We start from the raw sequence: 13,473 nt of genomic DNA, 5'->3' as shown, positions 1-13,473 counted from the left end.
CGCCAGACAGCTTTATGCGGTGAGAACATCACAACAAATATTACCTAAAATTTTTAAAGTAAAAATAACAATTATTTTTATATAGAATGTAACGTGTTACACCTAAAAGCCACTTTTAAAAGCAAAACTTAGACTATGAAACACATACAAAATAAACAAAAATCCATTAAAATATCGAGTTAAGAATGATTTCAATAAAACCAAGGCCAAATTAACAATATTCGGGTGAAAATTGGATACATTTCCTGGTCAATGAGTGGAAGTGGTCTTACCTCTATCGATGGTAGGGACATCTGAAAATACGTCAAATATGAGTGCTGATAACTAGACCGAGGAAACAGACAACTTTCACCAATTAAATGAGTGGATTATGGTTTAGTATGGCAATACAGTACGAGGCAGTTATTATATTACAGATACTATAAAATATATATTTATAATACATATATATTAAGATTTCGAAATTAAAATTATTTTGCATAGAATATCGAATAAGTATTATAAAGCTTTGGTTATTATTATGTTAAAATTATAATATTACACTTATGTTGAATATTATACTTGTTATCTATTTATATTTAAGTTAAACATCAATCAACTGCATTGTACGTACTTAGTTTTTGGTGCGAGGTGAAAAATTGTCAAAAAAGTAACAAATTTAATTGTTCGATATTATTTTATACATTAAAATATGATATGAAAATTTCATCTCGTACCAAACAGCTTGTAACATGTGAACCGACAATGCATTGTAATCGTAATAAAATTTAGTTTTTTGTTTTGTCTTTCTCATTCACGAGTAAGAGAGAGAGAGACAGGAAGAAAGTGAAATTAATTATTGTAATGAAATAGTTTTAATACCGATATGTAAATAATATACTGATTAAACAACGCAAGCATTGTCGGTGTTTTTTAAGAGCATGGCAACTTTACTTTGTATGGTTTTTTTTTAATCGTGACGGCAAATTTGAAATAAAATAAAACAGGGTTGCCTAAATTATATTTTCACTTTAATGTTGAACGTAATTCAAGCGCTAAATTTGTTTTCAAAATTTATCTTGTAGATTAGAAAAAAATATTTATTTATTTTTCTTTATTTATTAATCATTTATTGCACACAATTTACAAACATATAAAAGAACAAGTAGTACATAGTATGCAAAGGCGGCCTTATCACTTACAGTGACCTCTAATATTGTATGCCGTATATACTTAAACACTATTAGTGAAGTGTTATGGGGGCATTATCGACGAACCATACATTACATTTAGAAGATTTTTGTCTAGCAATGGGAACCCTGAGCGAAGGGAGTTGCTCTAGGCGTCAGGTGGCAAGAATCTCCAAAATACGAATGACAATTTCAAAACAGAAATATAAACAGAGGAACAGACGCGATCAAATTTTTTGGTGTTGCAAAAATCAGCTGATTTTCAACAATTTCAAGTTTCTTTTTGGATGTTTTTGAGCTAAGTCGCTAAATTGAACGTTTTCTAGTTACTTAATTGGGGGATTAAGTACATCTTACGAACGGATCTGCGTGATTCACTAAAGCGGTGTAAGAGTAAAGTTGTCATGCCCCGTCAGTGAGTGTGGCATGTGGCGTTGCGACGCGTGGAGTGGCGCAGTTGTGGCGCGTGACGTACCGGGCGTGGGGGGAGTGCTACCTCGGCTGGGGAGCGGCTGTGGCGGCAGGCCGGCGGACGGCGGGCGCGGGTACCGGCCGCGCGCCGTGAGCCCCGTGCGCACCGCCTCCAACTTCACTGGCGACGGGATGAAGCCGACGTCACAGCCTTCCTTCACGAGCCTCCCGATCCACCAGTTGTTGTCGTACTTTTCCTGGAATGTGAGGACGGGGCGTCTCGTCTTTAGCGATGTCTTAGAATGCCGCAATTGTTTTGATGATATGTCTTGGGCGACTTTTACTAGTCACCATTTTTATTTTAGAAATATATAAAGAATAGTGTTAAAATACAGATAGCCTAGGATTAAACTAATATTTACATTTTATTTCGATTAAACCTTACTTGAAGTAAGAAAATTCAAAATTATGAATTATTTTTTTATGTCACAAGAAATGCTCCTTCCTTTAATAAATCTATATTAGAGGTTACGACATCAAAACAAAAGCTCAGTCTTGAGGTTATGGCAATATTAACCTTGATGTGAAGGTAATCGCGCACTTCAAACGAGATGGCGCTGCCGTGAACGGGCGAGTCGTCGTCCAATGTGCCATCATACGCGACGTTGGTCCGCACTGCAAACGCTACTGGTTTCGACTGAAATGTTTTAACGTACTAATATTAGAAATTGTAATATATAAAAAGATTATTGGATTTTTCTGTAAAATTCAGTAGGGGGTGGAATTTGGAAATTAAAAGCACGTAAACTGGTTGACCTAACATCTGAACCCTTTCTCCCGTGTCGGTTTATCGTCCCATCAAATTATGAGAAATATAAGGTATTTTTTTATAGAATAGGTAGGACGAGCATATGGGCCACTTGATGGTAAGTAGTCACCAATGCCCATAGATAGTGCCTGTAATTAAACTAGCTCACTCACCCTTCAAATCGAAACACAACAATACCAAGTACTGCTGTTTTACGGTAGAATATCTGATGAGTGGGTGATATCTACCCAGACGAGCTTGCACAAAGCTCTACCACCATGCACCTATGTTTGCGCACACACACACAAATACACGCGTGCACTGTAATCTCCTGCGCTGCAGTCCTCCGACAGGCCGAACGGGGTCAAGACGACATTTTTTTTTATATAAAAATTAAGAACTGTTACAACAGTATATGTAATGTGTCTATTTCCTTAATTAATTATGTTTTACCTTGCCTACCTACCCATGTGCTTTATTTTTATATCTATATTATGTTTTAAAGATCTATTTTCTAGCTTTTGTATTTCTTATACAGTGAGCTTACCCGAGCCTTATCAAGCTGTACGAGAGCCAGCGATTCCTTTTCGCGGCGCGAAGCCTCTTTATCTTCGTCGAGCGACAGCTCCGAGGATGGTTGCGAGTAGTTTGAATCCGCCGAGCCCTGGAATCGCAAAACATACATCGTCAAACAGTGAACTTTAAATGCACAACAATATTCATAGGTTTTTAAAGACGTTTTTGACGTCATAACACTCGACGACTTGTAACATCTACTTAAGATCATATACTGTATTTATGTGCCAAACGATAATAGTTGCGCGTGTTTTTGGTTTATTTGACTTTGTCACTATTTTGGACTGTTGAATTTTAACTACTTTTTTTAATTTGAAATATTCATTTAAAATGTTCTCATATTGTCCCTTCTATTTATGTTATGTTAATTATACGTCGCTGTAATTTAGTTGTAGTAATTTCCATCATAGATAAAATCGTTGGTCACGTGATCGAAAAATTTAATTATTCACGCCCGTGCACAGGCGACGGCCGCAAAACGGGTCAAATATAGAAATAAGTTAAAATTGGGTTAAAGTTTATTTATATTTTACATAAGCGTAAAGACTAAACCGTTTTAGGAAGACCTTATTCTCATTCATAATTTAACTTAGGTAGATTATATTACTATATATTTCATTTAATTAGTTATATATCTATAACGCCAAATTGTTTTTTACATAAATATATTTTTTTTTAAAAACTTCTGAACTAGTTAAGAGGGCAAATTGTATTAAGCACTAATTAGAAAATCATCGCCGTTATCTATATTTGCGTATTTGAATTCATCAAAGTTTCAATCAAAGTTCGAAAGCATCAAAGCTTTTAAATTTAGATTCTGTAATTAATATTTTTTTCTCAAAAGTATTTATATTACTTATCGTATTTAATATATTCACTGCATAAAAAAATTATTTGTACCGTTCACTCGATGACAGCGTTATACAATAGGAGCATAAAGTTATAAGCCAATATTTTTGCTTAATTATTCAGCAATTTTACTACTACCGGATAACAAAAAATATATCAAAAATGTCTGCTATTTTTAGTATATTTCTCAAATGGTCAACAATATGCGTTATGTTACAGTTTGCGGTTAATTTTTCGTGGATACAATAATACTATTTGTAGCTAATATTTTTATATTAGTAGCTAATTAGTTGCCTTGAAAACTGTTTAACGCTATGGTATTATTTGCGTGTATCTTTTAAATGTAATAATTATACAGTCATATCATCATCATCATGTCAGCCGAAAGACGTCCACTGCTCGACAAAGGCCTCCCACAAGGATTTCCATTTTGGCCGGTCTTGCGCTGCCCGCATCCAACGACTTCCCGCGACTTTTTTTATGTCGTCGGTCCACCTTGTAGGCGGCCTTGAACGTTTTTGCCGGGACGTTCGGGTTTTTTAAAAGCTCCATGAATGTTATAAATATTTAAAATTCACAAAAACTCTTATAGGTACGCACAGTTATAGGTACGATTCAATTTGAAACGATACAATTAAATGTGTCCTTAAAATTTCACCCTCATAAAAAAATCGTAGCAGTTACAATTTTGTAATGAAAAATATTAACTTTAATATTTTGAAGATTCTAATCGCCTGTTTCCCTCATTATATTAAAAAAATAGTATCCGTTAGTTTAAACTTAATTATCTTTTTTTAATTTGTATAAATTATGGGCAAACATTTTCTGAGTATATATATACAAGTATGTATATATTTAAGTAATCTTTCATGCACCAAATCATTGGCGTAGACTGGAGGGAACTAGGTCACTACTACAATAAACGGCCACCAATTAAAAATATATAAGCGACAACATCTCTTAATTTAAACGCAAACAATAATCGAGAAACAATAAAATAATAACTTTAACAATGGTTGTTTTTTTTTTCTTTTCTCAAATCGTAGATAAAGACAGCGAACAGATAGGCATCGCTCCTCCACGGTTACGCCAATGGTTTATATGTATTTAATTTAAAAATAATGAACAAAAACTCATAATCCAAAAAATGTTAAATTCAAAACACTTTTAATAAAACATCCTTACCAGCGGCTTGTAGTTTTTCATTGGTCGTAGTCGTCGTGACTTGACTGCATGCAACGCACAACACACACAAATAATATCAGACAGATAGACATGCTTGTATAATAGATGAAATAAAATATCTGCAATCATAAATAAATATTTATAATCTACGAATCTGTCATGCTTTTTAATTTATGCAAATAAGAGTAACATAATAAATTATTAAAAATATAAACAGTTATTAAATAACAAGAACTTAAAATTAAGCAAACACACAAACACTAATAAAAATTACGTAGATAAAACACAATGTATGTCGATTGATTTCAACATCGAATACCTGGATGAAATAAATAATACAAAGCACAAACTACATATTACCTGCAAAGCGACTACTAGCTTGAGTAAAATGTATAAGAACCGGTTGAATCCATATTAAAAGTATCCTCGCCACTCAATTGTGTATACCCATTGAACATTTTAGCTCTAGCCCAACATACGTGTTAACACCAAATAGTACTTAATTCAAGTTAGAACGAGATCTCTAAGCCCTCCCAGACACACCATGGATCGAAGGCGTGACGTCATCCCTCCTATTATTGGTTACTATTTCTGCATATTCACTGTTCTAGCTTACAAAAAATCTTTATAGAGAAGTAGCAAAACTTTCATGGCGGGATATAATTTATCACGTTTGTGGGTTGCCTCTGTAGGCAAGAAATGTTGGCAGCTATTCCAGCCTAATATTATATAATAGCTTACATATAGAAGAAAAAAATCTTTCGACACATACAGATTATGAAGCTGCCTTTTGAGACAGTCTACCACAGAAAAGAAAATTAAAAAATAATATATTTAGAGTACGAAGTAGGTATAGAATTTTCAACCTTTAATCAATTTATAAAGATTTTTTTTTCATTTCAAGGTATAAATTTAAAAATTTCAAGAATATAAATTTAGAATGCTAGTAGTAGAAGTACTACTGAGCGATTGTTTAAAAGTTCACATAAATATAGTATTATATTGAACTAAAAAAAATCGGTGTAAATAGATTGATAAATCACAAGAAACGTACACCAAGATTAATGGAGATATTGGACAACTTAACGACCGTAGGAGGCCGTGCTGGTGGATCGAAGTCGTGACGTCATTCTCCTTCCTTCGAGCTTTTAATCTCTTCTTACATGTCTTACGTCATTATTATGTTACGAAGTTATATCGTAAAGGAGTATTTATTATGGCGACTTAAAAATATATTAAATTATTATTACTTTCACTGTCTCGTTTTTATAATGATGATTTAAGAATGAAAAGTTTTGGAAAATACAATAATATTAATAATGAAACATATCTAAATATTTTTCTGTAATAATAATAAATATTGTGAAACTGAATAACATGATAGCCAATATAAAGGACTGGCCAAATACTCAGGATATCATTTGAGTATTAGCCGAAGAAGACAATAAGCGCAGTACCTACTCTTTATTTAATTACTTATAATTTGAAAGGAAATAGCATTCGATTGGCAAGACATTAGGTACAAAAACCGGAATTACGTGCTTTCTGAGATACGAGAGAAAAGAAAAGAAACACAGCTACTACCTAGCCACGTGTTACTCCCGAAAATTACTTCATGGAAAAACTCGACCTGGCATTTGAAAACGAAACTCTCAGGGATATACAGCCTCATAAGCTACACACTAGACCCGCAAGCCGAGGTGGTCACTGGACCAATGGGTTAGAACGCATGAAACTTGATAACGATTGCGGGTTCAATTTTCATGTGTTTAATTTTATGTTTATATCTAATGCTTAGCTGTAAAAATAAATATCGTAAGGAATCCTGCATTTACTATTTTACTGTTCCACATATCCATAAACCAGCATTGGTACAGCGTGGTTTAATAAACTGCAACCCTTCTCCTCAAAGAGAGAGGATGCCTTTGCCAAGCAGTTGGATAATCAAAGGATGTACTTTACTATCGCTTGTCAATCGAAGGGCAAATGCAAAATTTCGAATGAAAACCTGACAAAATATCTTCAAGAAACCATGTTGAACAAAGCAAATATACGAATAAATATTACATGTGAATAATGATCTCATACATCGATACTTTCAAGAGGCAACACTAATCTTTCAATCTATGATTTAGTCATAAATTCTTATGATCTAATTTTATCGACTACAAATATAAATTTCAAGTGGGAATTGATTTATGGCGCACGAGGAACTGCATTCAGACGCTTTCAATCTATTATCTAATCTTTGATGACGTCCAGGGACACTTTACTTCATATTGCAACGCGGTTGGTAATATAGAACGAGAAACAAGAAACGCGAGATATTTAGATTCCATTTAGACAGTGGCGGCTTACGAAATATGTTATTAACCTAATGCTTAGGTTATGTTAACATTCGATATGTGAATAAAATATGTCGTAGAAAAGAGTTAACAAACAACTTGGTGGTAGGGCTTTCTGCAAGCTCGTCTAGGTAGATACCACCCTTATTAGATATTCTTCCGCAAAACTGCAGTACTTACTATTGTGGAGTTTCAGCTTAAAAGGTGAGTGAGCCAGTGTAACTACAGGCTCGACGGACATAACATCGCAGTTCTCAAAGTTGGTGGCGCAATAGCGATGTAAGGGACGATTAATATTTCTTACAATGCCAATGTATATGTGCGGTGGTGACCATTTACTTCTATATAAAAGAGCTATTGTCAGTTTTTGGTAGAATCTAGATTCGAAACCGATGGTTAACATTTGGCGTAATGTCGATTCAAAGACAAACTTGAATAAAGATTATTTTGATATTTTGTTAGCCTTTGAATATTATAGCCATTGGCGGAAAATATCGAAGGCTATATTGTTTTTTACGGTCAGTCTTTAGTAATAGATTGTAAGTTTTAAGTTTTTGTGGTGCTGCCCCAGGTTTGAAGGCCACGTGGTTCATTACGGCTGAAATGATGGCGAAATAAATTTAGATCTCATTTTGGCATTTACATTTTAATACGGCCTAAGTACAGTGACCTAATATTTTGTCACCATGAGATGAGATGAGAGCGGGGTGGCTTATTTTTTGCCCAAACAAACCTAATTACGATACAGCTTGGAAATGCTGTTAGCATTCTTGACACCATTCTTCGCGATCATAATACTTCGTTAATTTATAGTATGTACTTTAAAAAATCCTCTAGGTGCATATTTTAATTTATACAAATAAATAAAATTATACAATAATATTATATAAGTGTGAAATACAACACCTAACATATATAAGGAGGGATTGCAATAATTCAATGTATCTATTTTCTTTCTACTAGAATAATAATAATTGCACCAATTTTATAAATACGAAAGGTTGCGTGTACTTCTTACTTTCTCACACTTTATCACAGCTAAAATATAATTTAATTAACATATTTTGGCCTTTTTATCCCGTTTAACTGGACTTTTGATTATGACGCGGGCGAAGCACAGGGCGACCCGCTTGTAAATTTAATATAAATGTAGAAGAACTAACAAGTGATAGATAATATCACTAAAATATTTGACAATTTATTGACTAATGTAAGGTTTGGCAAAGTACTAAGTGAGATATAACAATGTTCAATTAAAATTGCTTGGACATTGAATATTTATAATCAGTTTTACTTTTTTATAACGATTACGATACGTTCCCGATTCTATTGCGATCCAACTTCGACCAAACCGCAAATGGATCTTTGTGTTAGTGGAATATTAAAACGGTTAAACTGGAACGATTACGTTTCGATTCGATTACGATAACGTGTTGTTTTTCTACTAACAATTTGTTAGTAGAATTGGTTCCCAAGCCGACGTAAAACATACACATGCACACAAACTCGCATACGCACCAGGCGACACGCACACATACGAATATATTTTTAGGCATTAGTTTCTGTATAAATACAGTATATTATATACTAATATAATAAATGCGAAAGTAACTCTGTGTGTTACGCTTTCACGACTAAACCACTGAACCGATTTTGATGAAATTTTGTATAAAGCGAGCTTGAACTCCAAGGAAGGATATATGCTTTTTATACCTAAAACCTATTCCTTACTCTTCTAACTCATGCGAAGCTGCGGGTGAAAACTAGTTAAATGTAAAGAATTGACTATTGGGCCTCTTTATTTGAACATGGTTTCGTAATAAGAGGCTCAAAGGAAGCCTTCAATGGCTAACACACGTCATGATATACGATGACTTACTATCCAGGTCAAACTTCTGTCACAACTAGGGTTGTCACATGCCCTGTATATACCGTCAAACTGTCTTTATTTATTCAGGTATTATAAGTGAATTATTTATCAAACGGAAATCAATACAGATATTATATGATGTTAAAATAAAAGAGATATATATTGTTTGTTTTCCGTCCGTTGGTTTATCTATTAGAACTATTGTAAGTGCATGCAAATATGGTAATTAACATATATCGACATAAATAGATAGAACAATCAATGATGATGGTGCCTTAGCCAATCTCAAGGGAGATTAGCCAACTGCGCAGGGCACATTATAGTGCACAAGTGTGTTCACAACCACAGGTGCACAGGACACGACCGGAAAAGTTCACGGCTTTACGTACTTTCCGAGGCACGGGTACACACACATTCAACATCCAAACTTCGGACTGTTACTGAGAATTTTTCGATAGAAACACCCATAAAACAGGGTCAGTGGCCGTATATCCACCACAATACCAACGAGGCAGGCAATGTCGATATGATATCTCAAAATATATATTAACACAATAATGGCAACCCTAATTTTGTAATAGTAGTTTGTAAAGTCTCATATAATACGAGCTTGAGATTGAAGGTTGGCACATGTGGAAGCTATTATGACTACTACTATTAACTAGTGACCTGACCCGACTTCGCTTGTGTCTGTTCATACCATAGCATGGATGGTATTGTTACGAAATAACTAATTTATTCATTTCTGTTATAATTATTGTCCTTGCTCTCGTGGATTCAAGCCACGTGTAAGGTCTATAAAAGCTTATTGAGTTTCTTCCAAGAAAATCTTATTAGCATTCTAAAGTTTGAAAGTGGTTAGTTTTAATACTTTCGTTGGTACTGCGCGTAAACTCTAACAGGACGAGTCGGATTCGTCTGATCAGATTATGAGAGTGAATGAATAGAGGGGAACACCTGTGTCCGCATGCACTTCAGCACTATAATATATCCTATACAGTTGTCTATTAATCAACTCGAAAACACGTTATGAATGAAATTGTTAATTTTATTTTTTATTGTATTATTTAGGCAGACTGGTAAATGTGCTTCCCGATGACAATTTGTCATTTCTGTCCATAGATGGCATTGTAAGAAATATTAACAATTTCTAACATCGACATAACACCAATCTTTAATACAGAGACGCTTGAAGAGATAAAAAAAATAAACTAAACAGAAAAAAATTCATTTCAAATTCTAAGAAGACTTATGAAAACATTTGCGTGAACATATTTGTAACAATATTACGCGAACACATCTTCCCGGTAACTGAGTATGAAATTGTTATACAAAACCACAATGTAACTACGACTTATTTCGGAATGGCCTTTAGAATTTTCTTCATTTATGTTACCATCTGGAACCTAACTCCTTTATGCAACAAGCTATTGTGCTTGCGTTTTGTGTGGTAGAATTAATGCAAATAAATTTGAAGAATTGCAATTAGCCGATTGAACTAGTCTTAGAAACGTCTTGTTCTGGCGATAGAACATTCTTGTGTACTAAATTGCATTGATCTTGTTACATGATTTACATAAAAGCTTATCTTTCAAAAAAATATGACAACACAATTTGGGGAAGTAAAATTATACTGAAAATAATGACGCCCTTTTTTGTATTATAGTTTTTTCTCGTCTCCATAAATTTACATGCAAATAGCAAATATTCTCATCTTAAAAACGCTTGTTCTTGCTAAAATATTTGCGTAAGCTTATTTGTTTTGGAATAACATCTAGAAAAATGTATGAAACTATCAAACCCATATTGACAAATATCCAATTTAAATAAAACTAAGTGTTAGGATAAAATGGAGAAAAATTTATTTGAAATTTTTCAATCAAAACAAATGATCAGCACCTAAGTTTTTTTATTTTTTTAAATGGTAGTGTGTGGTACCTTCCCAGATGTACATGCACATAGCCGTAGGGTAGACAAGTAAATTGTGCAATTATGACTTCTTATTCAGTCGTTTTTATTTTGCTTGTTCGCTTGATTTTTAAATATCTGTAGTGAATATTATACAGTAGCTATAACAGCCTGTGAATATCCCACTGCTGGGCTAAGGCCTCCTCTCCCTTTTTTGAGGAAAAGGTTTAGAGCTTATTCCACCACGCTGCTCTGCTTCTGGGTTGGGGGAATACACACGTGTCAGAATTTCAGTGAAATTAGACACATGCTAGTTTCCTTACGATGTTTTCCTTCACTGTCAAGCACGAGATGAATTATAACCACAATTTAAGCACATGAAAATTGCAAAGCACTTGCCCGGGTTTGAACCCACAATCAACGGTTAAGATTTACGCGTTCTTACCACTGAGCCATATCGGCTTCTAAATATTATATAGTCTAAGCATTTACGGGGTATATTAATAGTTTGTCAAATACGCCTATAACAACATCCCAAGCAATAAGAATTTACATACTGTTAAACCTGCTTATTACTTAAACTTTAAATTATTATTATTTTATTTATAATCATGGACTATATAGTAATAGAAAAAAAATGAAAATTACATAACGCCCGGTCTTATTGGTTCTAATAGTGAAAGAGCTGGTTCAATTTTCGTACACAATTGGATTCAGCGGGAAAATGCTGCTAACATTCTTGCCACTGGTCATGATTTGTACAAAAGTATTTTTAAATTTCTCAAATTAAGTAATTGTTATATAATATCCATATATTATAAATATATGTTAAAATTCAGAATTAAAAACCAGAATAGCATGAAATGGCGCATTTTTATATGTATCTGTTTATTTCAACATATTTAATTCCATTATTGTGACTCAAATATATGAAAGTACCAGCCTGTGAATGTCCCACTGGTGGGCTAAGGCCTCCTCTCCTTGAGGAGAAGTTAGGTTTACATACATGTAAAACATTTTATATTAAAGCTAACATGAAGCCGATCATCATGCTGTACTTTATTTTTTTAAATTTAATTATCTGTTTTTATATAGCTTCTCTGGTAAACGCATTGGTTCCGCAAAATTGGATATATATAAACTGTAATCTGCGAAGAATTTGAAGTGTTTATTGATTATAAAAGATAAGTCAGCAGACATTTTAAAATATAAGCAATATAATGCATGTAGGATATAGTATATACACCAGCAATTAAACGAGTAGATTAATCTTAGGAAAATGGGTGAACTAATGTAACTTGTAGGTTGTTGTAATGGGCAAATTTGGCCTCTTGGTGGTAAATGTATTTAAGCGGTAGCGACCACCGCTCAAATACATCGACAATGTAAGAAATATAATCATTCCTTACATCGCCAATGCGACACCCACCTTGGTAACTTATTTCTGACGAGTATTTGATACCCAGACGAGCTTGCACAAAGCTGTAGCACCAAGAAAACTTTAAAATAAAATGTCTGTTTCTGTATTTGATATAGATTAAACGAATGGACTTATATTTAACTTTTCTGTTTATTTTAATCGTTTGGAAAGATTAAACTTAAGGCGTAACAAGCGATAAACTTATGATGTGTTACAAAAACTAGAACAGAATTATTTAACATTGTAAAAATATTACAAAAATAACTTTATTAGTTAAGTTTTTATAGGAACATAAATAGTGGATAAAGTTTTACATTATCATGTCGTTAGTCTGGTCGCTTAAAGGGATATAGATTCTACACCTGGGTTCAAGCCTCGGACCAAAAACATTGCTTTATTGAGTTTTTTGTTTAGTGTTTACACTTATGTTTCTCGGAACATATCCCGCTTCCATAATATGAATTGTGAAAGCGGATCGGCAACCATGTAATTATTTGAGCTTCAAATATCATATTTGATTAACTGAAGAACTAAATCTAAATTAAAAATGTATTTAATGTATTGATATAATGTTCGATTATATTCAAAACATTACACACTGGGTATTTTAATATAGCAGTTTACGATATACGCTTCATAAATCAATAGACGCGGCTTAAAGCTGTGTTTAAACTGGATGACGTCATGTACTGGGAACACAAACAGCCCACGATCGGTCATTGTTTAGTAAACATTCTAACCAATGTCATTCTCATGGCTATTGGCGTCTACTGGCATACTGGCATATCTAAATCAGGCACAGTCTGTTAATATCTGAATTTGATTAACAAGTGAAAATTAAAAGAAGGGTTAAAATCTCTTGCTGATACACGGTCACCTTAGTTGTCATTGGCGTTGTAAGAATTGATTGCCAGCTATTGGCTTTAAGTGTT

General features: G+C 33.6%; 1 protein-coding gene across 22 annotated transcripts in view; it reads right to left on the bottom strand.

Moving 5' to 3' along the window:
• Positions 1 to 13,473, bottom strand: part of LOC126781213 (voltage-dependent L-type calcium channel subunit beta-3) — a 187,728-nt gene that overhangs the window by 7,345 nt on the left and 166,910 nt on the right. For 8 of the 22 annotated variants that reach the window (XM_050506097.1, XM_050506082.1, XM_050506089.1 and 5 more), the window contains exons 2-6: positions 4,999 to 5,117; positions 2,936 to 3,052; positions 2,158 to 2,277; positions 1,645 to 1,837; positions 273 to 293 (exon numbers count right to left, since the gene is read on the bottom strand). In XM_050506097.1, the coding sequence (XP_050362054.1) occupies positions 273 to 293; positions 1,645 to 1,837; positions 2,158 to 2,277; positions 2,936 to 3,052; positions 4,999 to 5,019 (472 nt within the window). In that variant the 5' untranslated portion in view covers positions 5,020 to 5,117. The remainder of the gene's footprint in view (positions 1 to 272; positions 294 to 1,644; positions 1,838 to 2,157; positions 2,278 to 2,935; positions 3,053 to 4,998; positions 5,118 to 13,473) is intronic. The other 14 variants (XM_050506090.1, XM_050506088.1, XM_050506087.1 and 11 more) reach the window with 5 other exon arrangements.

Source organism: Nymphalis io, chromosome 3 (genome assembly GCF_905147045.1).
Source record: "Nymphalis io chromosome 3, ilAglIoxx1.1, whole genome shotgun sequence".
Classification (NCBI taxonomy): domain Eukaryota; kingdom Metazoa; phylum Arthropoda; class Insecta; order Lepidoptera; family Nymphalidae; genus Nymphalis; species Nymphalis io.
The sequence above is the reverse complement of the archived record's forward strand: the minus strand, read 5'-3'. Positions and strand labels throughout refer to the sequence as shown.